This window comes from Sorex araneus, chromosome 6 (genome assembly GCF_027595985.1).
Source record: "Sorex araneus isolate mSorAra2 chromosome 6, mSorAra2.pri, whole genome shotgun sequence".
Classification (NCBI taxonomy): Eukaryota; Metazoa; Chordata; class Mammalia; order Eulipotyphla; family Soricidae; genus Sorex; species Sorex araneus.
This window is the reverse complement of record NC_073307.1, coordinates 72,463,710-72,490,467: the sequence shown is the minus strand read 5'-3', so window position 1 is coordinate 72,490,467 and position 26,758 is coordinate 72,463,710. Positions and strand designations below refer to the sequence as shown.

Genomic DNA, 26,758 nt, shown 5'->3' with positions numbered 1-26,758 from the left:
AGTTCTAATCTGCTTTGAGGTTGCATCACTAAGGTAAGATTGATTTTTGTTTTCTCATTCTCACATGGTAAAATAAATCTGCAGTGGTCTGGAAAATGTTTTAGGGGTTACAACATAAAAGAAATTCAATTTCAGAGATAATTATGTTTCCTTGAAAAGATCTGAGGTCCACTTGTAAAATTGGTTCTCATTAATTCATAACCTTTCAAACATGTTTTTTTTTAGAATGTTAATAAAGTCTTTTAACTAACTGAATTACTATATGTAAGACAGCAATACAAAGTGTTGTTCATCTGTAGAGAAAATGTAAATTTCCTATATTACAACTTTTACTAAACACTCTAAATATAAAAACACTCAGGATGCTGTGTGAATGGATAAGTGCAGTGGTGCAATAGCTTAGATTTTTGCCTTAGAAAAATGGCATAAATCTACATGTTATTTCACACTATGTAAAATAGAAATTAAAAAATTAACATAAAATATTGTTGTAAACATTTTCTAAAGAAAAAGAAATTTTAATTCTTTTACCTGAACTTTATTTCAACTTGAATTGGAAAATGTATAAAAGTTTATCCATGTACTTTTATTAAAGATATATCTTGGCAATACATCTAATAAAAATAGATTAAATATCATAGTATTGAGTTGGTTAATAACACCAAAGAAATAAAAAAATAGTCTTGAACAGTTCTGTGTAATTTTTATGAAAAATTTTAATCAAGAAAACATAAATAATTACATTTCTTAATACGTTTTGAAGAAATACTCGAAGCAGAGAAATTGATATGTAATTTTTAACAAAAAAAATGCCAAAACTCTCCACATTTCCAATTTTACAATCTTTGCAAATGTCAATTCTATATGAAAAAGTTGGACAAAATGCAAGATGTTTTCAAGAATTTTAGCAACACATTTTTATTAATATTTTAATTCACAACCATCTTTGAACCCCTTCCTGTATCCATCATGAATCCTAAGAACTAGTGTTGGGGAAGAGAGATAGTATAGGTTGTTAAGGTGCTTATTTAGCATATTTAATCCCTGGCACTGTATATGGTTTCCTAAGTATTTCTAAGTGATCCCTGAGCACTACTAGGTATAGCCCCCTCCCCCACAAAAATGTGAAGGATGTTTTAGAGGGAAAAGAGGTCTCTGCCTGCAAGGTATTTATAATTTAGTTTGAAGATGAAAATTTGGAGAAAACCCTATTGCTTATCTTTTTACTTTATGCAAGTCAATGATAAATAAAATAACAGAAAAAACAAATGAACCAGCAGCTACAATATTATACAGTAGTTGAGCCAGAGACAACAGTCTCTTTCCAAGTATGTGATTAAGTATCTGTCAGCAATGGCACTGAGAGCAGAGCTGACATTTCACTTTCAGCCAAGCCAGGGAAGTGGTCACATTCAACACAATGCTAAGTGCTCAACTGGTCAGTGAATAAAGAACACTTTGTTTTGGAAAGTATGATGACCAAATTTCTGAATCCCTTCATTTTATTTAATTTATTTTAAAAATTTTGAGCCACATCCAGTGGTGCTCAGAGACCACTCCTGGCAAAGCATGGGGAACATATGTGGTGCCAGGGATCAAACCCAGGTGTTCATGTGCAAGGCAAGCATCCTACCAACTTCACTGCCTCTCTGGTCCTTGAATTTCTGACTTTCTATTATATCTCTTCTTCCAGCAAGACCTTTGACCAGGCTGCCATCAATAACCGGCAGCCATGAGTTCCGACGCGGAGATGGCTGTTTTTGGGGAGGCTGCTCCTTACCTCCGAAAGTCTGAAAAGGAGCGCATTGAGGCCCAGAACAAACCCTTTGATGCCAAATCATCAGTCTTTGTGGTGGATCCTAAGGAGTCATTTGTGAAAGCCACAGTGCAGAGCAGAGAATCCGGGAAGGTGACAGTCAAGACTGAAGGTGGAACTGTGAGTAAAACATCCGAAGTGAAATTGTGCCTTGTTTTGTGTTAGATTAGCTGACACTTATCTTTTTTGCATGGCCTCTTTTATTTGACTTGATAGACGGTGACAGTGAAAGATGACCAAGTCTACCCCATGAACCCTCCGAAATATGACAAGATTGAGGACATGGCCATGATGACTCACTTGCATGAGCCTGCTGTGCTGTACAACCTCAAAGAGCGTTATGCAGCCTGGATGATCTACGTAAGTTTATTATCATGGCCTTCTCATGGGTAGTTAATATTGTTGGAAAGCAGACTTTTAAAGCCCCATGAAACAATTATGTTATTTTTTCCTTCTTTGCGGTGTAGACCTACTCAGGCTTGTTCTGTGTCACCGTCAACCCCTACAAGTGGCTGCCGGTGTATAATGCAGAGGTGGTGGCTGCGTACCGCGGCAAAAAGCGCCAGGAGGCCCCGCCCCACATCTTCTCCATCTCCGACAACGCCTATCAGTTCATGCTGACTGGTGAGTAGTTCAACAGTTCAACTGTTCACATGCAAACAATTTTTCTATTTATAACAAAAGCTAAAAAATACTTCAAGAAATAATTTAATCTTATACTTTGGTTGTTTGGAAGAGGTGACTAAATCATAGAGAAATGCAAATTGCTAAAGTTGAAGATAAAACCCAGTTATTATTCTTTTCTACCATGTTTGTTCCATCCCTAGTATTATTTAGTCTCCTACACAAAAGCACATGATTTGAAAACACATTTGAGTAGCACGATAAAGACTGAATAACAGCTGAATCCACATGTGTGAATAAAAATGAAAGGGAGCGTTCAGTCCTTTTAATGCCTAAGGTTTTTTGTTGATCAGATACCCTTAGAAATGATTTTTCTTTTAAGTCATAAGATACCATCTAGAATTATTTTATTTGATAAAGGTGATACTTGAGGACTATATGCAATGAAGATTATTCTCAAGCCCTCTTAAAGGATTTTATTCTTGTTGAATTCAACCAAATCATTTGATCCATTAGAAGTTTTGTGAAGGCTAATTGATCAGAGTTAAGATTGTTGTTTGTAGACATAGGACAAATAATTGTTTTTCCTAAGGCCATTTGATTTATTTAAAAGCCAAATCCTCATAGTCAAACACTATAGAAAAGTAAAGTTTTTCTTTGAAATGACTCTTGATAGTATACTGCTTTTTCATGCACATGATTGTAAAAAGAAGCCACATACACAAAAAATCCCAATTATAGCTTTATTAGCACCATTTGACCTGTTATTTTACTATATTCCAAATTCTTAGCATACCATAAATTTTAGTCAATTAAGTAGTCTTGTATCTTAATATTATAATGTGAAAATTATATCTAGATATAGTATATAATACAAATATCTAATATTTATTTAGATACATAGACACATTACTGTTTAGAAAATATTATTGTTTATTTTAAATTTGAAGAACATGCTTTCTGAAGTATCTTTAAAGAATTTAAGCTGGTGAAGGGATGGGTGTTTGAGCATTGTATAACTGAGACTTAAACCTGAAAGCTTTGTAACTTTCCACATGGTGAATCAATAAAAGAATTAAAAAAAAAAGAATTTAAAACAAGACAAAATTGTTTTTTTCTTTTCTCCAGCTTTAAAAAATACACAATAATACCACATATACTTTTACAAGAACATATTTTAAAACACAATTTTAAACGACACTTGGGGACTTAGAGATAATATAAGTGCCATAGCACATGCCCAGCATATATAAAAATTCTTGAGTTTGATCTCCAGCGCTTCATGTCATTTTGGTGGCATACCCATGTGGCTGATATAAAATAAATAAACAAAATATCCTGTCAGTTTTCTTATAGAAAGTTTTGTTTGCATAACTCTTCCAGAAGCTGATTATCTATTGTTTTTCTTCTAGATCGGGAAAATCAGTCTATCTTAATCACGTAAGTATTACTATTCTGAGGAATTTGCATTCTATTCTCATTAAGAAAATGACAATTAAAATGTAAATAAAGATGCTCATTGTAACTTTATAATTACACAGAACTATAAAAAATGTTTAAAGTTATGCAAAACTTTCCTGGAGTAAGTGATACAAAATGTCTCCTCCTGGTGTGGTAAAAAACCCTGATGGGCAGTGGTGCACATATTGTCTTCTGGCAACAGAACTATTTGGGGATGTTTTTAGGTTTAATTTGAGTAATGACTGTCGATTTCTTTAAAATAACTTAGGATATTTCTTTTGTCTCAGAGAGCTAAAGAACTCATTCATTTTTTCAAAGACTATTCTTCACTGGTGAATTTATCATGGTTTTTGAGTGAGGACTTTATTGAAGTCTTTCACCCCAGATCTCAGCACCTAGGAGACACTCTGGAATATTTTAAACACCCAAGATATACATATTATATGAACAGTGAATGAGTAGTGCAAAGCAGCAGAGATATGTGAGCTATAGGTAGGATAAAAACAAAGATCTAGGAAGTCCTGCAGAGATGAATAAAGATAAATGCATAAGGTATAAAATGCTGATAGCAGAAGTGGTTTCATTTATGACATAAGTTAATTTACCACATCTATTTTATCATTACCGAGCAGTGGAGAATCTGGTGCAGGAAAGACTGTGAACACCAAGCGTGTCATCCAGTACTTCGCAACAATTGCAGTTACTGGGGATAAGAAGAAGGAGGAGGCTCCTTCTGGCAAAATGCAGGTGGGTCTGGAGGCACAATTCAGAATTATGTCTATCAGGCTTCTTGAGGAATCTGGAGCCCCAGATGTGATGATTGATCTTGTCTTTGCAGGGGACTCTGGAAGATCAAATCATCAGTGCCAACCCTCTGCTAGAGGCCTTTGGCAATGCCAAGACTGTGAGGAATGACAACTCCTCTCGCTTTGTAAGAATTTTTGGTGACATAAGGGCTTTGTCCATATATGTCAGAGAAAGCATACTGGGTTATGATTTTAATCTTACCTTTCTTGTGTGCTCCAACTTTTGTATATAACATTATTTTTTTATTTGCAAGGGTAAATTCATCCGAATCCACTTTGGTACCACAGGAAAATTGGCATCTGCTGATATTGAAACATGTGAGTTATAGGACCCATAAATAGAATTATAAATGAAGACATAGTTTGAATGAATATTTTTCAGCTCCAGCTGATTCTAAAGTCAATGAAACACTAATCTATTGTGAATATTTCCATGAAACTTGGTAGTTTTGCCCATGGTCCACAGTGGAGTTTGTCCACTTCAATTATGAGATGGTTCCTTAAGAATTTCCAGGAAGCATTGTGTCTTAATGAAATATTTTAGTGTCTTAGAATAAATTTTAAAATTTTATAAGACTATCATTATGGGAAAATGTGGTTTCTTCTTAGCTTTGAGAAAAGTTGTTCTTAGTACCACTCTTTTAAATAGAGAAGAGATCTTTGTGGGGAGGTTAATAAGAATTAATTAAATTTAAATGCTAATGATCTTCTCTTTCAAAAAATGAGTATGTCTTGGACCAGGCAGAATTGGTTACCTTAAAAGGTAATAATGGTCAAAATCAACTGTGTTTGTAGAGACATTTGTGGTACTTCATTGGAACAATTAGTCAAAATCTCAAGGATTCAATAAGATTTAGTAATGACCTCCAATTCCAAAATCACCTCAGAAATTCCTGTCACCCAAATTCAATGTATGGTCTCCATTGTAGATCTTCTGGAGAAGTCTAGAGTTACTTTCCAGCTGAAGGCAGAAAGAAGCTATCATATCTTTTATCAGATAATGTCCAACAAGAAGCCAGATCTAATTGGTAAGACACAGTTTAAGGATGGGGGAATAATTTAAGTGATGGAGTACATGTCTAGCATATTCAAGCTTCTGAGCTGATCCCTATGCCACACGCACTAGTCAGCCCCTAAAACTGACAGGAGTAGACCTGGAGTCTCCAGAGCACCACTGCACGTGACCCTGATGAATTCCAAGACCAGTTGGGTTAAACAGCACTACATCACCAGGCCCAAGTGCTGAACCAATAGGCCTGCAATATCAGGCCAGGTCAGACATTTCTGGTCATGAAACTGGGTTCCCCAAGCTCTTCTGAGTATAGCCCCTGTTTTAAAAAATACTGAGCTTACACTTATAAGCCATAGTTAAATATTTTACTAAATTCATCTAGTATAAAACATGCATCCTGAATTCTGTGTTTTCAGAGATGCTTCTGATCACCACCAACCCTTACGACTATGCTTTTGTCAGTCAAGGGGAGATTACAGTCCCCAGCATTGATGATCAAGAAGAGTTGATGGCCACAGATGTAAGTTACAAAAAAGCTCTGTTATATATCATAATGACATTAACAACTCACAACAGGTGTTGTTAAGGATATAATATAAATTCTCCTCAATAAGCTAATGTGTTACATTTTAAATTTCGTCTCTTATCACTCCTGATAGAGTGCCATTGACATCCTGGGGTTCACATCTGATGAGAGAGTATCCATCTATAAGCTCACAGGAGCTGTCATGCACTATGGGAACATGAAATTCAAGCAGAAGCAGCGTGAGGAGCAAGCCGAGCCAGATGGCACTGAAGGTACAGAATAAAACCCCACCCAAACCGAATTATATAAAATGCAGGGGACTTCCATTCCAAGTTTAACTCTCCTGTATAGCAGAGCTTCTCATAGACGTGTACAAATTACCCCCTCCCAATCAGATGCAGAGTTTTAGATGTTAGTACTCTGCCCTATAAATTGTGGGGCCCAACCAGGTCATTGTGAATATATATCTGATGTCATTTCAGTTGCTGACAAGGCCGCCTATCTCCAGAGCCTGAACTCTGCTGACCTGCTCAAAGCCCTCTGCTACCCCAGAGTCAAGGTCGGCAATGAGTACGTCACGAAAGGCCAGACTGTGCAACAGGTAAGTGCAGGACCTCGATGCTCACACACATCTCAGACTCTTAATGCCAATACACATATGCACCTTTTTAATCACTACCATCAAAAATCATTCTGTCCTTGAAGGTGTACAACTCCGTGGGTGCTCTGGCCAAAGCCATGTATGAGAAGATGTTCCTGTGGATGGTCACCCGCATCAACCAGCAGCTGGACACCAAACAACCCAGGCAGTACTTCATTGGGGTCTTGGACATCGCAGGCTTTGAGATCTTTGATGTAAGTTAGCAGCGACTTTGCAGCAGAAACATTTGAAACTCTGACGCCATAAATATTGTAAGTGTCTATGAAAATAGCACTGCAAACTAAACAGACACATGGATAAAGAAAAAGCTTGTGAAAAGTTTGGGATGAGACACATTAAGACTAAGCTCCCCCTCCATCTGAAATTCCTGGCTAACTAAATTTGGATAATAAGAATAGCATATAATCCATTATTAAGCTAATTCAACTAGGAACTATAAGTTAAACATCTAGACTACACAAACACACTTTGGGTATTTTTTCCAGATAAAAATTTAGGAATTTAAAGCCCAAAGCACAATTCCAAAGTGCCTAGCCACCCCCAACCCCACCCCCCGGGCCCCCGGTTATAAGAAAGGTGATGAGAGCAACACTGACAGCAAAGCTGACACTGGAAAGACAGTCCAAAAGTAGCTTATGATTTCTACTGTCATGACACGTCCAGATAAAGAGAATAGAAACAAAATCAAAAACAAATAGAAATTCATCTGCCTGGGAAATAAAATCTCACTTAGCATAGAAAAAAATGTTGTAGAAGTTCTCCTAACTTAGATTTTTCTGAACCAAGATGACAACTCTGCAGTTTGCTCAATAATAGATATGATAGAAACTAAACTTTATTTTCTGAATTTTAGGGACAAGATCATTTCTAGACATTCCCCAAACAACTTGGGGACAGATAAATCAATTTTTTTTGTAGCAAGTCAAAAGAGAAAGAGCTAACAGTACTTTTTCAAATAATAAAAAAAAACAATGATGGTATATAAAGCTGCAACCTCTTTGAACATCTTTAATAAAAAATGTTTATTATTATATAGTTCAAATGCTAATCATCTACTCCAAGTATATAATCCAGTAGTGGTTATTATGTTCACAGAACATTGCAATAAAAATTTTAGGAAATTTTCATCATCCCCCAAGAAATTCAATCTCTATTAAACAATGCTTCCCAGTTTCCTTTAGTTCTAGACAATCACTAAAGATAGTGTTTATAACTAGGTGTTCTGAATAGTATAAAAGAGTATATCTCCTTAAGTTCTGGGAAAGGTTACAATCACTGATTCTGGTGTCAAAGTCAGATGGAGCCCTTGTCATAACCATTACAATACAATAAGGTAACTTAGCTTACTTCATTGGGAGCTAACTTATCCTTGAGATGGGGAATAGTACTACTTAGGAGGCTAATTATGAGTATTAAAGACAAAATTTATAAAAATAACCAATGGTGTCTATAAGGTATAAAATGTTTAATAAATATTAACTGTTAATTTTTTTACTGCTAATAATAACACAGACCACAATTGTTTATATATAGCAAACATAATTATGGCTAAATTACTAAGCAACTTCTAATCACAAAGATAAATATTATAAAAATGAATTAGCTGTTTTTTTGCATATTGAAGCATTACCCAGAGCATATTTATTCTTGTTACTTCCAAGTGTGGTGATGCTTCTTCACTGGAAGCAGCAAGAAGGATAAAAGAGCAAAAAGGGATCTTCTGCTGGCAGGATGAAGGCACTTAATTTAATAACCAAGAAAATCTTTCATTATTTTAAAATTATTCTGGTTGTTGTAAGGTAGCAATATATTATAAACCATATAAAAATTTTGGATTGTGTGGAATAGAAGCAAAGTTATTTTCAAAGAGAAGTGTTAATTACAAGATAGTGATTATTTTGTGTTATCTCTTCAGTTCAACAGCCTGGAGCAGCTGTGCATCAACTTCACCAATGAGAAGCTGCAACAGTTTTTCAACCACCACATGTTCGTGCTGGAGCAGGAGGAGTACAAGAAGGAAGGCATCGAGTGGGAGTTCATCGACTTCGGCATGGACCTGGCCGCCTGCATCGAGCTCATCGAGAAGGTTGGTTTTCCCTCCCTCCCCCACCCCTTCACTGACCCTCCCTTCAGTTCTGTGTTTCTTTCTTTCTCTTTTTTCTTTTTTGATCACAGATCATGCAGCTAGGCAGTACATACACACACACCTCCACACAGAGACACAAATTCCACAAGTGCACCACACCTTCATTAATTCCACAAGTACACACCTTCATTAATGCCACAAGAGCACACCTCCATTAATTTCACAAGAGCATTAATAGCACTGTAGCACTGTCGTCCGGTTGTTCATCCATTTGCTCGAGCAGTCATCGAGCGGTCGTCCATTGTGAGACTTGTTGTTACTGTTTTTGGTATATCGAATATGCCACGGGGAGTTTGCCAGGCTCTGCGTGCAGGCGGGATACTCTCGGTAGCTTGCCAGGCTCTCTGAGAGGGATGAAGGAATAGAAGCTGGGTCGACCGTGTGCAAGGCAAATGCTCTACCCGCTGTGCTGTCGCTCCAGTCCTCCACAAGAGCACACCTCGATTAATTCCACAAGAGCCTACACTTTAGTAACTTTACCCTCCATCATATCTCGGAATCATAACACCTAGATCTAGATAGGTTCTCAATAAATATGTGTTAATATAATGACTGAAGAAATAATTTTCATTAACTATTGATATTAGATTAATTTACTCAGATAGAATAATAATATTATATATTATTTGACAAGCAGGAAAATTTTAAATAGCATCGGTCACTTTCCCTGCTTGCAGCCTATGGGCATCTTCTCCATCCTGGAAGAGGAGTGCATGTTCCCCAAGGCCACAGACACCTCCTTCAAGAACAAGCTGTATGAGCAGCACCTGGGAAAGTCCAACAACTTCCAGAAGCCCAAGCCTGCCAAAGGCAAGGCCGAGGCCCACTTCTCGCTGGTGCACTATGCTGGCACAGTGGACTACAACATTGCCGGCTGGCTGGACAAGAACAAGGACCCCCTGAATGAGACTGTGCTTGGGCTGTACCAGAAGTCTCCAATGAAGACTTTGGCTTACCTTTTCTCTGGGGCGGCGGCAGCTGCTGAAGCAGGTAGATTTTGTTGGAATACAGTGTTTGCGTTGTGTATAAAAAATACACAAAGAAAGTCTTACTGTAATACCTGTGTCTTCTCTGTTTTCTTAGAGTCTGGTGGTGGTGGTGGTGGGAAAAAAGGAGCTAAGAAGAAGGGTTCTTCTTTCCAGACTGTGTCTGCTCTTTTCAGGGTAAAAACTTCTTTTTCTCTTTTTATTTAGACTCAGGACATTAACTTTTACTTACTGTGTGAAAAGGGGCCATAAATTGCAGGAACTTGGGTACAATTCAGGGAGTTAGGCCAGTTAGTAGTGGTAAAACTGAGTCCTAGATTTGGGTTAATTTGAAGAAACTCCTCAGTATATAAAAGGCACAAGAGGGATGAGAGTGAATTACAAAATTCAGTTTGGGGTCTGAGAAATAATATCATATAACATCAAAAGGTTTCCATTAGTACAGGATAAAGCAATATTCTTGATTCTTGAACCAGCGAGATACCATAATTCTGTAACTATGACAAAAAAGATAATAGAGAAGTGGGAAAAACAGAGTCAAGTAAAGAATAAAATGGGAAATCTGGTATAATACATTGATTTGTTAGTAGCACCTAGGCAAAAATATATGAATAGGGGTCAGAGAGATAATACAGAGGGCGGGGCACTTGCCTTGTGTGCTGTCAACCTGGAGTTGGTCCTTGACATCTCATATAGACCTCCAGGTTCCTCCAGGAGTAATCCCTGAGCATATAACCAGCATGAAACCCGGACCACCACCAGTGTGGCCCAAAATTTAAAAATAAAGTTGGAGTAAAAGCTCCATGTTTTCTTTTTTTTTTCTTTTTGAGTTACACTCAGCGATGCTCAGGGGTCACTCCTGGCTCTGCACTCAGGAATTACCCCTGGCCATGCTCAGGGGGCCATATGGGATGCTGGGAATCAAACCCTGGTCGGCCGCGTGCAAGGCAAACACCCTACCCGCTGTGCTATCACTCCAGCTCCAAAACTCCATGTTTTCTAAAACTAGAATTACTGTAACATGCACAGTTACAAAGTTGTTCAAGATTGGGTTTCAGCCATACAATGTTCCAACACCCATCCCTTTAGTGTACATCTCCCACCACCAGTATCCCCAGTTTTGCTCCTGCCAACTCACCCCAGGCTACCTCAATGGTAGCCACTTTTTTCTCTCTCCTTTTAGAAACTATGGTTTTCAATACTGTTACTGAAAAGTTATCATATATAAATTTACCTCCTTCAAGTACTCAGTTCTTGTCCAGAGTGATCATTTCCAATTAACATTGTCATAATGGTACCTTCTCTATTTTAACTGTACTCTCCCATAACTTATGACAAGCTTTCTCTTTAGAACCAATCCTCCTGAACCTCATTTCTACTGTCTTTGGGTTTTCTCACACTATTTTTTATGTTCCATGAATGAATGTGAGCATACTGTCACTTCTCCTCCCTCTGACTCTTTCCCCTGAGAATGATACTCTCCATATCTATCCATGCATAAGCAAATTTAATAAATTAATTTTTCCTAGTGGCAGCATAGTGTTCCATTGTGCAGATGTATCATAGTTTATTTTTCTAGTCACCTGTTCTTGGGAACTTGGGTTGTTTCTGGATTCTGACTATTGTGAATAGTGCAACAATGAACAAAGAAGTGCAGGTGGCCGTTCAGCATTGTGTTTTTCAGCCTCTGGGGTTTATTCCCAGGTGCAGTGTTGCTGGATTGTATAGAAGCTCAATTTCTAGTTTTTTGAGCTAATTCCATATGTTCAATATGTTATACTACATTTTCAGCATATACTGGGAAATTCAATGATTACTTTAATATCTAATAATTTTATATTGCACATAAATAAGGTATAGAAGGGTTTGTTGAAAGTGTGAAAGTTCCTCATTCCAAAGAAATAACTCTTTGCTAATTCACCACAAATTATGGAATAGAGTATATAGATAATGATGCTTGTGTGAAAATTTCTATTTTAAACCAAATATTCATATGGTTCAATCACAACAGGAAAATCTGAACAAACTGATGACAAACCTGAGGAGCACTCATCCCCACTTTGTACGGTGTCTCATCCCCAATGAAACCAAAACTCCTGGTAAGATGCTTTTGATGTCCACACAAACTCCAGGCCTTTGATTTAGATTTTGAAATAAGGCATGTACACTCTTGCTTAAAGGGGCCATGGAACACGAACTTGTCCTTCACCAGCTGAGGTGCAATGGTGTGCTGGAGGGCATCCGCATTTGTAGGAAGGGATTCCCAAGCAGAATCCTGTATGCAGATTTCAAGCAGAGGTATGATTTTCTTGCAGTAATCATATTAAGAAATTCTTATTTTTTACTTTGCTTTTTTTTCTAACAGATTACATATTGACGTACCTAAAGTTTCACACTATTTGAATATACAAAAAGAGTTATGATCATATGGTATTTCTATTTGTTTGGCTTAAACAGATACAAGGTGTTAAATGCGAGTGCAATACCTGAAGGACAATTCATTGATAGCAAGAAGGCTTCTGAGAAGCTCCTTGGGTCCATCGACATTGACCACACCCAGTACAAATTTGGACACACAAAGGTAACAATCCCTAAAATCTACATGACAAGGTTCCTGTGCTTCAAAGTTGATGCAGGGTTTCTAAACATCAACTCTGCCCACACACAGGTCTTTTTCAAAGCTGGTCTTCTGGGGCTTCTAGAGGAGATGCGAGATGAAAAGTTAGCCCAACTGATCACTCGAACCCAGGCCATGTGCAGAGGGTACTTGGCAAGAGTGGAGTACCAAAAGATGGTGGAGAGAAGGTATAAATAAACTCCATCCACCTGGAAATTTTAATTACGTTCCATCTTATGAGCCGAGTGATACCTGAGTTTGACTATTTCTGTTCCTATCACAGAGAGTCTATTTTCTGCATCCAGTACAATGTTCGTGCCTTCATGAATGTGAAGCACTGGCCCTGGATGAAATTGTATTTCAAAATCAAGCCCCTCCTTAAGAGTGCAGAGACAGAAAAGGAAATGGCCAACATGAAGGAAGAATTTGAAAAAGCCAAAGAAAATCTTGCAAAGGCTGAAGCCAAAAGGAAAGAACTGGAAGAAAAAATGGTTGCTCTTATGCAAGAAAAAAATGACCTGCAACTCCAAGTGCAATCTGTGAGTGTCAGAAGTCATTTATTGTCCTCAACTAGCAAAGTGACATATTCCTTTTGATAAGGGGTTAATCCTTAATTTTCCTTAATCCACAATATCTACATAAAATTATAACATGATTTATACACAGCACTATTTAAAATTGTTATGATAAGTCCATGCTGTTGATAAGAGCTACAAACATCACTGCACTTTTTCCTTTCTTCTAAAATTTTTTCTAACATAACATGGCCAGGAAATAAAGTAATATTTGATCCCTGGTATTCTCCCTATTAAATATGCAGATAAAAGTAGCTTCATAATTGACATGAGACTATCATTGCTATCACTGAATTCAACAACAGACTCAGTGAAGGTTACATTCTAGTTCTTTGAATTCAGGAAGGAATATACCTTGAATCCACTAGGAATATAGATACCACAGGCAACTAGTCAGTGTAAAGATATAGAAATTGTAAATACTGTGTTTGAACAGTGACTTTCCCTGTAGTTTACTTAGACCAGTGTTTTCCAAACTGGGAGAGTTTAACATACCTTTAATAATCAATTGTAGTCAGTATCTGAACTCAATCTTAGCATACTTATCTCCTTTCAGTATTATTGCACTTCTTTCAAAGTTATTTTTAAAGCAAAATGTTTTGTTTAGGAAATATGAGAGAGAGAGAGAGAGAGAGAGAGAGAGAGAGAGAGAAGGGAAGGGAGAAATGGAAATCTTATAAAACAAAAGGATTACTCACTCCAAGTTGGAATGTAGTTAACTTCAAAATAGGATATACCAACACTGTTTTATAATTATACATTACTAAGTATTTTTGAAGTTTCAAGCACTTTGAGAAAGTGTCATATTTTCAGATAAGATGAATACAAAGATTATATTTGAAGCCCTATTTTTTTTATGATAAACACAATTACTATTTCTCTCAGAATTTTTTTTGGGGGATCATAAGGGTTATTCCTGGCTTATGCACAAGGGTTATTCCTGGCTTATGCACTCAGGAATTACTTCTGGTGGTAATTGGGGAACCGTGTGGGATGCTGGGAATCGAACCTGGGTCAGCCGCGTGCAAGGTGTGCTATCAATCCAGCCCTCAGAATTTTTTTTTTAATATGTTCAGTTCCCCAATTTTTTAAAAGATACTCCTTTCAGTTCCCAGCTACTCTGTCACTGTAGGACACATCTTCCCTTTAAATTGTTTTTCAGTAAATACTCTTCTAAAATAGTTATCTTGACTATTAGGGTCCCTGGCTGTAACTGGAAATTTAAATGTCAAATACACATTAATAAGAAGAAAGGGCTCATTTTTTTAAATTTTCACATGTTTGTGGTGGTTTGCATTTCATGGTCCCAAATTCGAAGTCTCTGGTGAAAAAAAAAAAGTTTTACTCTCTTCTGAAACAAGGAGGTTACTTTTAAAGCAAAAGTCAAATGACTTGTTCCAGGGAATAATGAAAAGGGGAGGCTAGAAAAGCTACTTCATACCTTTCCTAACTCTCAGACATTTTCAGCTTAATTTTTTAAGTTGACAATGACTTAATTTTTAATAGTCATTGTGCCATATTTGGAGGTTGTGTATCCTGAATTCCATCACTGACAACTATAACAGCATAGTGATCTTACACTTTAATTCCTCTTTAGTGGCCGATGGTGAAGGAAAGGTGACAGTGGTATTGGAATATCATCAAGAACAACTTTGCAAACCACAGTGAGGGAAAAAATTTAGTGCCAAAATAAGTAATCACTAATATTTTCTAAATAACAGAAAGGCAACAAAAATAACCTTAGATTTTAAAATTCATATGTCTATATTAGTAGTTTTATTTTAATACATATTTAATCTAAAAATATCACCAAAGAACTAAAATTTAAAAGTGATCTATTTTCTCTGCCTAGGAAGCTGATTCCTTGGCTGATGCAGAGGAAAGATGTGACCAGCTGATCAAAACCAAAATCCAGCTAGAGGCCAAAATCAAGGAGGTGACAGAGAGAGCTGAGGATGAGGAAGAGATCAATGCTGAGCTGACGGCCAAGAAGAGGAAGCTGGAGGATGAATGTTCAGAACTGAAGAAAGACATAGATGACCTTGAGCTGACACTGGCCAAGGTGGAGAAGGAGAAGCATGCCACAGAGAACAAGGTATATATCGTATCCAGCTAAATAGCACTGAGGCTCTGACCGTCTGATAAGATGTTCTCTATTAAGAATCAATTTAAAAAATTTAAGGTGAAGAACCTCACAGAAGAGATGGCTGGCCTGGATGAGACCATCGCAAAGCTGACCAAGGAGAAGAAGGCCCTCCAGGAGGCCCACCAGCAGACGCTGGATGACCTGCAGGCAGAGGAGGACAAGGTCAACACCTTGACCAAAGCTAAAATCAAGCTGGAGCAGCAAGTAGATGATGTAAGTCTAATATCACGTCAATAATGTTTTACTTTGTAGTATAATAAGCAAGATGAATTTGCATTCTTATGATGTAATGAATGCTTTTCAAGTGTTTCCAATGAAGTCGTATAGGAACAACATCATCCATGCTACAGGGACAAACATGGATGCCCAAAAGTAAAAGTAAACTAACAAATAATCCCACAATAGTTATAACATACAAGACATATAAACAGAGTTAGGGGAAAGGAAGGCTAATCAGTTTGCCAAGACATAACTTTCCAGTTGGGCTGATAAGGTGAGAATCTACGGGAAGAGAGAGAAGAGGAAGGATGCTCTAAGCAGGAAGCCTACCAAGTAAGAGAAGCAATAATGTTCCATAAGTTCTCACTCAAAGGCTAAAGGGCATTTCAACTGAGAAATGTAGAATACTAACTTAACTTTATACTTGATAGGTATCTCCTAGAGAACCCACTGTACATGTCTGAGTAATGGAGCAACTGACAGAGGTCATGGTTTAAAACTATTGGGTGTCTATCTCATAAGGGCTAGGCGTAGATTACATGGGCTCTACTAGGGAGATGAAAAGGTATGATGTAACCATAATAGTTTATTGTAGAATTCTTTGCTCATACCTGGAAGTCCTCGGGATTTACTCCTGGCTCTGTACTCAGAAATCACTCCTGGTGAGACTCCAAGTGCAAGGCATGGTGCTGCAGACTGAGCCAGGCATGGCTACAGCAAGGCAAGCGCTCTGACCCTGCACTCTCTCTCTGGGTCCTATTGTGGAACTCTTTAATGTAAATAATGTAAATTATATGCACATCACCTTTCAATGATACACCCTTGAATTAGATAAATAATAAGAACAATGGAATAGATGAGACAAGTTTGTCTAATCCTCAGGGGAAAAAAGAATAATTTTGTAACAAAACTAAAATTGAAGAGAATCAAAGCAATTCTGAAATATTAGATGTGAATTAAATGTGAACAAATTTGATATGGAAAAAATAGTGTTAGCATTACAGAAGCTATTTTCTTGACTTAGCTTGAAGGATCTTTGGAACAAGAAAAGAAAATCCGAATGGACCTTGAAAGAGCAAAGAGGAAACTAGAAGGTGACCTTAAATTGGCCCAAGAATCCACAATGGATGTAGAAAATGACAAACAGCAGCTTGATGAAAAGCTTAAAAAGTAAGTTCCAAGGGCCAACATTTCACAGGAAAATTGCTATTCATATTTCTGTGACTTATTTAAAATTCTTTCTAATAGGAAAGAGTTTGAAATGAGCAATCTGCAAAGCAAGATTGAAGACGAGCAGGCCCTTGGGATGCAGCTGCAGAAGAAGATCAAGGAGTTACAGGTATGCCATATTCATCATCTACTCTGAGCATTACAAGAACCAAAAAGGCCACGGATTCACATTATCATTGGTGTGTCGCTCTTAGGCCCGCATTGAGGAGCTGGAGGAGGAAATCGAGGCAGAGAGGGCTTCCAGGGCCAAAGCAGAGAAGCAGCGCTCTGACCTCTCCCGCGAGCTGGAGGAGATCAGTGAGCGACTGGAAGAGGCCGGAGGGGCCACTTCAGCGCAGATTGAGATGAACAAGAAGCGGGAGGCCGAGTTCCAGAAAATGCGCAGGGACCTGGAGGAGGCCACCCTGCAGCACGAAGCCACTGCAGCCACCCTGAGGAAGAAGCACGCGGACAGCGTGGCCGAGCTCGGGGAGCAGATCGACAACCTGCAGAGGGTCAAGCAGAAGCTGGAGAAGGAGAAGAGTGAAATGAAGATGGAAATCGACGATCTTGCCAGCAACATGGAGACCGTCTCCAAAGCCAAGGTACCCCTCACGCTTTAAGTCCTACGAGATTTCTCTATACGACGCTACTTCTATGTACTATTCTATGCAAGTATGAGTAACCCTTTAAAGAATCATTAGTAACTGTCGAGATGAGGCTGTCACTGTCACTGTCACTGTCATCCCGCTATCTGTTATAAATCAGGAGACTGTTAGGAAGGAGGGAGGGGCAAACTATTTAGGTGTTTTGAGAACAGCCATATCCAACAAAACTTAAGCTCTAATACTTTGAGGACTTTACATTTTTTTAAAATTTTATTTTTTGAGGATTTGTTTTAATACCACAGATGAGGGATGAAATGTTTGTTTTTTACTTAAGAAAAAAAAATTATTTCATTGATTTCTGAAAAAGTTGAGTAAACACTTAAATTCACAGAGAAAATTAGAGGAAACATGCTTACAATGTCTTGTTGCTTTTTCTGTTACTGTCTATGGAGTTCAGTAGCTTATAATTTAGTCTCAAAATAAATGACCGTGCTCTTATGGGGAACATGGGTTATTATAATTTTTATGTTACAAACCCTTGCTTGAGACATCTTCTATCACATTTTGAATACAGGGAAACCTTGAGAAGATGTGCCGCACCCTGGAAGATCAAGTGAGTGAACTCAAGACCAAGGAAGAGGAGCAGCAGAGGCTGATCAATGACCTGACGGCGCAGAGAGGGCGCCTGCAGACAGAGTCAGGTAAGTCACCCCCTGAAGTGGAAACTTCTCCATAGGCGCTCAGTTTTCTGAAAGTTTCTGAGTTGAGTTATTTAAGATGACAAATTACTTACCGGGGAGACACCCCCTAACACAGATACAGTAGTGATTTGTTTTCCTTCCTGCCTTCCTTTGCTTTTATCATTAACAAAATTCTTCTGCTTTTTGAAATTTTAAAGTGAATTTCACTTGAATCCAAAGTGGGGTTGAGTTCAGGATTTTCATTTTTATAGGTGAATACTCCCGCCAGCTTGATGAAAAGGACTCATTAGTTTCTCAGCTCTCAAGGGGAAAACAAGCATTTACGCAACAAATAGAGGAACTGAAAAGACAGCTTGAGGAGGAGATAAAGGTAATCCCTTCTTCTTACTGTTTGTTGTTATTATGCCTCCCTTCTCCCCCAGGTTATTATCAATTTTTTTGAACTTACTAAATGGATATCTGTATATCCTCCTGGTGGCCTTAAGGGCTTAGAGATTTTAAAGATAACACTTTTAAAAAGATATAAAATTAAGTTGCTGATTTCTTTGTTATCAGGCCAAAAGTGCCCTGGCCCACGCCCTGCAGTCCTCCCGCCATGACTGCGACCTGCTGCGGGAACAGTACGAGGAGGAGCAGGAGGCCAAGGCTGAGCTGCAGAGGGCAATGTCCAAGGCCAACAGTGAGGTCGCCCAGTGGAGGACCAAGTATGAGACGGATGCCATCCAGCGCACAGAGGAGCTGGAGGAGGCCAAGTACGTTTTAGGCTTAAAGGAAATGCAATGCTTTCAGAGAGCACACATGAACATATAAACGTCTATTCCTTCCCAAACAATAAAAGGCTAAAGAAAAAGGCATGCATGAACATAAGCCTAAGCAAGAATAACAAATAACCCCTGGTTTCAAGGGAAATTGCAGCATACAAGGTTAGTGAGTTAACAGATTTTTATTATATAGATATCAAAATTCAGTGGGTTCAAGACATAATATCTGATAAAAACTAATATTTGTAAAAGAGCAATAAATCAGATATTTCAACCACAGTTGTCTTGGATAAGTATGCATAATCTACCTTGGATATACATACCTGGTTAAGTATGTATAATCTATAAATATATATAATCTATCTTGAATAATCTATGTCTAATGGCTTTAAGAATCCTTCCTTCCTTCCTTCCTTCCTTCCTTCCTTCCTTCCTTCCTTCCTTCCTTCCTTCCTTCCTTCCTTCCTTCCTTCCTTCCTTCCTTCCCTTCTTCCTCCTTTGCTTCTTTCGTTCTTTGTTTCTTTCTTTCAAGTCAGTAAGGCATAGCAATATTAAAGTTGGGTTGTTTTCAGTATTTGGTTGGTAGGCAGCTGAGACTGAGACTGAGTTATTATAGAACAATCAACAAAGAAGCTTAAATAGCAAAGAAAGTATTAAGAAATCTATGAAATCACTTTCTTAAGCCCACTTTAAAATAATAAACTCTACTGATATCCATATATATTTCTATTGTTGCTATTGAATTTTATAGGAAGAAGTTAGCCCAGCGTCTACAGGATGCTGAGGAACATGTCGAGGCTGTAAATGCCAAATGTGCTTCACTGGAAAAGACCAAGCAACGGCTCCAGAATGAAGTGGAGGATCTTATGATTGATGTGGAGAGAACAAATGCAGCTTGTGCAGCCCTGGACAAAAAACAAAGGAACTTTGATAAGGTCTGTTCCCATTTGATTTGAAGATAGCCTGAAATCCCCATTGTGCATATTCCAGCCTGAAAGCTAGTATCAGGGGCTCCTGTCCCATGGGTTAGTTTAGGAAACAGGAGACATTTTTAGTTTCTAATTCTTCCCTGGGCAATTGTTTCAGTATTGGATCACACCAACTTTGTTTCATAGTTGTTGATATGGATGGCTTCTATCCCGTTAAACTTTTTCCACTGATTTCTTTCTTTTAGGTCTTAGCAGAATGGAAACAGAAATATGAAGAGACACATGCTGAACTTGAAGCTTCCCAAAAGGAGTCCCGCTCTCTCAGCACAGAGCTGTTCAAGATCAAAAATGCTTATGAGGAATCCTTAGACCATCTTGAAACCTTGAAGCGGGAAAACAAGAACTTACAACGTGAGATTGGATTACCTTTTCTTTAACAAAAGTTTTGACAGAATGAATGTCTTCCCTCCCTAAAATAATTTTTACATATTTTTCACCAATAGAGGAGATTTCTGATCTCACAGAGCAGATTGCAGAAGGAGGGAAACGTATCCATGAGCTGGAAAAAATAAAGAAGCAAATTGAGCAAGAAAAATCTGAACTTCAATCTGCTTTAGAAGAAGCAGAGGTAAGTTTATATTGTAAAATCAAACAAAATTACCAGAAATTAGGGCTTACTACATGTAGAATTACTACATATAGGGCTTACTACATGCAGAATTTACTGCTTACTACATGCAGTAAATTAAGAGAAAATAAAAATAATTTTTGTGTTTATTCTTAAAGATGAAAATAGAAAACTCAATATACATTCAATTAGCATATTTTTTTAGTCAGGAACAGTTCTACTACAACAAAAGAAAGGCAAATATGAGCCTTCAACTTAAGGACATGATCTAGCTGAGGAAATAAAAGTAGAAAGATTTTATTTTAGAAATTTTTGTAACACTAGAATAATACATGTTATAGTAACACAAAATTCATAGCTAATTCTTAGCTTACTCTTATTCCTACAACATACTTTAATTCCCATTAATGTCACTGTTGCTGCCATTAAGGCCTCTCTTGAACACGAAGAGGGAAAGATCCTGCGCATCCAGCTGGAGTTGAACCAAGTCAAGTCTGAAATTGATAGGAAAATTGCTGAGAAGGATGAAGAAATTGATCAGTTGAAGAGAAATCATATCAGAGTCGTGGAGTCTATGCAGAGCACACTGGATGCTGAGATCAGGAGCAGGAATGATGCCATCAGGATTAAGAAGAAAATGGAGGGAGACCTCAATGAGATGGAAATTCAGTTGAACCACTCGAACCGCATGGCTGCAGAGGCCCTGAGGAACTACAGAAATACCCAAGGCATCCTCAAGGTCGATGGGTTCAAGAGCTGGTCTCCGAGGGGGTAGGGCTACTGCAGTCCTGGAAACAAGATGTCTCAATGTCCATTTACTCCACAGGACACCCAAATCCACCTCGATGATGCTCTCCGGGGCCAGGAGGACCTAAAGGAACAACTGGCCATGGTAGAGCGCAGAGCCAACCTGCTTCAGGCTGAGATTGAGGAGTTGCGGGCCACTCTGGAGCAGACAGAAAGGAGCAGGAAAATCGCAGAACAAGAACTCCTGGATGCTAGTGAGAGGGTCCAGCTTCTGCACACCCAGGTAATTATAGTAATAGAATAGTAGGAGATATAAAGGAACAAAAATGAAGTCTCGCCTAGATCTTGTACTCTCTGAACATTTGTTCATATTATTTCATGGGGATAAAATTTAAGATATTTCATATTTTTTGATTAATGGAATTTTTGTTTATCTGAGTTGTTACTTCTAATTAACTCTATATTTTAGAATAATATTGAGTTAGTTATTTTTTAAAAGTAGAGCCAGTTCATATATTTTACAGAATAAAAGGAGATACCAATAAATTAATTTAGTTGATTGTAAATGTTTTAGAACATCAGCATCCTGGTTTTGCTTTCATTTGCTTTATATTTTAAATTTTCTATTTCACCAGAACACCAGTCTTATCAACACCAAGAAGAAGCTGGAGACAGACATTTCCCAAATCCAGGGAGAAATGGAGGACATTGTCCAGGAAGCCCGCAACGCAGAGGAGAAAGCCAAGAAGGCCATCACTGATGTGAGCAGAGGGAAACACAGGCTCATTCAAACTCGGGTCTTGATATGCTATCTCCTGTCTCTCATCTGACTTTATTGTTGCTGAACAGGCAGCCATGATGGCTGAGGAGCTGAAGAAGGAGCAGGACACCAGCGCCCACCTGGAGCGGATGAAGAAGAACCTGGAGCAGACAGTGAAGGACCTGCAGCACCGTCTGGATGAGGCTGAGCAGCTGGCCCTGAAGGGCGGGAAGAAGCAGATCCAGAAACTGGAGGCCAGAGTGAGTATTTTGATTAATATGTTTCTCATGTTACTCCAATCCTATTGGCCACTGAGTGTAGGAAAACATTGATTTGTCCTTTCAGCCTTGCCACAGGGAACTTAGGTTTATTGGGTAACTCCTATCACAGGCTTCAATTCCTCTGTGTTTATTTGTAATGTTTTTCTTTGTGCTCTGTTAACTTGTAAATATTGCTTTTCTCTTCTCCTTAAGGCCTTTTACATAGTTAATTCAGAGCAATGTCCTTTTTGTATGGATGCAGGAAGACAGTTAATGCTATACTTTTGTAACTTGGGAGTTAATTGACTCCGAATGATATTCACTTCAGGGCATCTGTTGTCTCGACTTAAGCCTCGGTTGCCCTTACTTCCTAGCACCCCTAAAGGGAACTGGATGGACCCAGGGCAAGCAGTGAACTACCCTGGCATCAAAATGGGCCTAGACAAAGTGCCATAATACTGAACTATAAGTTAAGAGTATGGTCATGGACAAATACTGTCATGATCCAAAAAGCAATAACTAGATTCGGACCCTGCTCGGTTAGGAATGATTAATCCGGCCTGAGAACTATAGTCTGAGTCTATGATGAGATGTCCCCAGGAAAGCTGCCCTACAAGTCTCAATGTATCTCTTACTGTGTCTATATAAAATAACTAATATTAAGAAGTAGAATTAGGATGTTAATTAAGATGGTAATTAGGTTATTAGTTAAGGAAAAAAAAGAAAAACACCTTAAGTGGTATTTTGCCCTTGAGCAAAAGAAGGGTTTTCTTATGTAGATTTTGCTACATTCAATACTGAAGAGTGAGAGAAAGGAAAAGAGACCAGGGCAGCAAGATGGAGCTGGAGAGACTAGCAAGGAGGACAGAGGGAGAAGAATGTAGGAGAAGAATGCAGGAGAAAGCACTTGGAGAGATAAGAGAGCAAGGCTGCAAGAGGGAGCACGGAGAGATGAGCCTGAGAGACAGGAGGAGGTGGAAATGAGGGGCAGTGTGAGACTAGAATGGGGGGGCTCAGTGAGACTGGAACAGGCGTGTGGGGAGAAAGGATTAAACAGCAACTGGTCATCACTCAACCTGGCGGCCCCGTTTCCTCCTTCATCCACCCATGGCATTGGCCATCCTGGGAGGGGAAGTGGTCGGAGACCATGGAACGCAGGTGGCGAGAGGGAGAGTTACCAGGGCCTTCCCTAGCCTGTTAGTTGTTGTGGGGGCACAAGGGGATTAATAAGAGCTCTTTATTGCTTCTCAGGAGCTTCTAAAGAAGACAATTAGGCTAGGTCATTAAAATATCTATAATACATACTGAAAGAACTATTATGTTGAAGAATTACATATATATCATACATATATACATAAGTATATTATGTTTTTTTATGATTATTCAACATAGTATCACTATCACTGTTGTCCCATTGCTCATCGATTTGCTCGAGCGGGTGCCAGTAACATCTTCATTTGTCCCTGTTGCATTCAGGATCAGGGGAATGAAGCCCATTATTGTTACTGTTTTTGGCATATTGAATACACCCCAGATAACTTGCCGGGCTTTGCCATGCGAGATTCTGCATTGCTCTCTTCTGGGAGCTTTGTTTTATAGTCTCTGGATCTTGGCCATTGATGAGATTACATGGTGCTGGGCGCAGTTTGTGGGTGTGACTACCAAGCTACTGGAAAACTGGGGATCTGGGTGGAGGAGGCCCAGTCCTGATCCGAGCAGGCTTGGAGATCTCAGCCAGGGGTCCCGCATACCTGGGTTTCTCTGTTAGTTCCTTCACGCATGAGGCTTGTCTGAGCATGTGGAGAGTGGCCTCGATCATGAGTGTGGCTGGGTTCTGAAGGTTTTAGGCTGCTGGGCCTCTGCTTGGGGAAGGGAGGGAAGCCTAACCAGCCCCCTCCGAGGGAGCCCTGCTGGTGGCAGGAGATACAACATAATATATATAAATTTTTATATATATATAAATTTAATGAATTGATCACCATTAGGATCTTTAAAATGTCCATCTTTCTGCAGGTGCGTGAACTTGAAGGAGAAGTTGAAAATGAACAGAAGCGTAATGTTGAAACTGTCAAGGCTTTGCGCAAACATGAGAGAAGAGTAAAGGAACTCACTTACCAAGTAAGGAAATGGCCTGTCTTGTGATTTACCTCAAAGTGAAAAGGGATATTTCTATAAAAAATGTAATAAAACCTGTAGGCTCTAGAAACTTGTTCTTTAAATATTATTTCAGACCGAGGAAGACCGCAAGAATGTACTCAGGCTCCAGGATCTTGTGGATAAACTACAAGCCAAGGTGAAAGCTTACAAGAGACAAGCTGAAGAAGCGGTAAGTGCAGAATCTTTTGGTGGAGTGGGTAACCTCCAGAGTAGGTATTCCAAGTAAATTTAGATAGTGGGATTAAAGAAAAACAAGTGAAATTGAGAGGGTTCAAAAGAAAATAATTCATTAAATGTTTTAAGACTAAGAAGAAACCAGAAATTTGGTGAATAGGAATTTTTCTAGGAATTCTCTAGGAAGAGGAAAAGCTTTTGGATAGAACGATCAATAACTTTGTAAATAACAGGTCTTCAATTTAAAAAAAGGGGGAGGGAGGAAATGTGGTCCATGAAGCAAAAAGAACGAGAGAGAGAGAGAGAGAGAGAGAGAGAGAGAGAGAGAGAGAGAGAGAGAGAGAGAAACTGAACTTGATCATGGCAAGAAGTTTGAGTTATAGAACCAAGAAAATGGCTCAAATGTCTGTATACATGAAATACACTATGCCTCCAATTTCCCCCCCAAGGGCCCCTACACACTTTCCTTTCACCACGACCTCCACCTCAACTGTGTGGATCAGTTCTCCCATTTTGTTGCTGTTGGACCTTTGTTGCTCCCTCTGTGTGTATTTTTAAGTTCCACAAGAGAAAGAGATAATCTGTACATGTTCCTTTCCTTCTGACTGATTTCACTCAGCATAATATCCTCTAGTTCCACTCATGATGCCGTAAATTTCATGATTTTGTTCTTTTTCATAGCTGCATAGTATCCCATGGTGTACATACACCACCACTTCTTGATCCATTCATCTGTAGCTGAGTATTGGGTTGTTTTTATGTATTGGCTATTTTATTAAGTGCACCTATGAATGGACCAAGAATTTTTAAATAAAAATATATCAAAAGACATCCATCTAAGAAACTAGAAATTCTGAACCTTTTGTCCTCAAATGTGTATCTTCATTCTCAGGAGGAACAATCCAATGTCAATCTTGCCAAGTTCCGCAAGATTCAACACGAACTGGAGGAGGCTGAGGAACGGGCTGACATTGCTGAGTCCCAGGTCAACAAATTACGGGTGAAGAGCCGGGAGGTTCACACAAAAATCATAAGTGAAGAGTAATTCACCCAGATGGTGAAAAGTGATCAAAGAAATGCACAAAATGTGAACATCTTTGTCACTCTGTTTTGTACTAAATGATTTTTGCAGATAAAAAATTTATCTGCAAAGAACTTGTGAGTCTCTTTATTTCTTTCCACTTTGTCAATTTATATATTTATGCATAAAGTGAATGAGAAATTATCACTTTAATTTTAATTATGGAGAAGAAATTAGTTACTATGAATAAAATATGATAGGATAAGTAGGGTCAATCTTATGTGTGGGAAGCAGGTATAACCTAGAGAAAGACGAAAGGAAGGACATTTGGTAAGCTTCATTTGGAAAAATGTGAACTGGATTTTAGAAAAGCAGGATAATATTAATAAATTAATTTTCCTCATAGGAAATTCTTGCTCCTAAAATTAAGTAAAAATAAATTTAATTCTTTAAAATTAGAAGCAAAATATGCACTGATTATCTACATAAACAAAAATACTTAAAAATTGGATTAGACACTAAAAAGTCAAAATATAAAGTCTCCAATATAAGTACATGAATTACTTCACTGAGATTAGGACCCCTTGTGTTCTATGAACTATATTTTTAGTTTTTTAATTGACAGTGTATTAGTATTTGCTTTACATGAGAACAGTTAACAGGTATTAAGATAGAATGTCTATACTTTTTGAAACTTCTATATCTTTTATAAGTTTTTCTCCAAACATTTCTGATAGCATTATTGGTGAACATAATTAGAAATTAATATATTTAAAGTCAATTGCATTCTCATTTCATATTTTGATTACTATATTATTAAATTGTTTATTTCTATAGCAACTACTATATCATTTTAATTGGTATTAATACTACAGATTTTTATGTGCTGAGAATAGCATCTTCATTTTTACAATTTATTTATTTTATTAGTCACCATGAAATTACAAAGTTACCCATGATTGGGTTTCAGGTATACATTGTTTCAGTACCAATCCCTTCTCCAGTGCTCACTTCCCTCTCCACTGGCGTGGCACTAAGATTGGCTGCACTTAAGACACATGCCTTAGCCCTGTGTATTTTTGGCCCAACATCTTCATTTTAAATGACTGATACAAGCCAAAATAGTAAATATCTTATATATTGTATTCAATTCATAGTGAAAATGATTTAAATTGTATTATTTAGTAGATTGAATCATCTAGATACAT

General features: G+C 38.1%; 1 protein-coding gene across 1 annotated transcript; it reads left to right on the top strand.

Annotated features, from left to right (window-relative positions):
• Nucleotides 1-25,662, top strand: MYH1 (myosin heavy chain 1). Its single transcript, XM_004603901.2, has 39 exons — nucleotides 1-33; nucleotides 1,694-1,936; nucleotides 2,033-2,176; nucleotides 2,284-2,440; nucleotides 3,853-3,880; nucleotides 4,534-4,648; nucleotides 4,740-4,832; nucleotides 4,962-5,025; nucleotides 5,637-5,735; nucleotides 6,136-6,239; nucleotides 6,379-6,517; nucleotides 6,728-6,846; nucleotides 6,951-7,100; nucleotides 8,822-8,992; nucleotides 9,730-10,042; nucleotides 10,136-10,215; nucleotides 12,050-12,137; nucleotides 12,219-12,336; nucleotides 12,496-12,619; nucleotides 12,707-12,843; nucleotides 12,939-13,194; nucleotides 15,083-15,325; nucleotides 15,413-15,589; nucleotides 16,620-16,765; nucleotides 16,844-16,934; nucleotides 17,020-17,409; nucleotides 17,987-18,113; nucleotides 18,365-18,483; nucleotides 18,669-18,865; nucleotides 19,626-19,809; nucleotides 20,049-20,214; nucleotides 20,307-20,431; nucleotides 20,862-21,170; nucleotides 21,258-21,461; nucleotides 21,814-21,939; nucleotides 22,028-22,198; nucleotides 24,212-24,316; nucleotides 24,429-24,524; nucleotides 25,422-25,662. Exons 2-39 carry the CDS (start codon nucleotides 1,733-1,735, stop codon nucleotides 25,572-25,574), a joined length of 5,832 nt encoding a protein of 1,943 aa, XP_004603958.1. The 5' UTR covers nucleotides 1-33; nucleotides 1,694-1,732; the 3' UTR covers nucleotides 25,575-25,662.
• The last annotated feature ends 1,096 nt before the right edge of the window (nucleotides 25,663-26,758 follow it).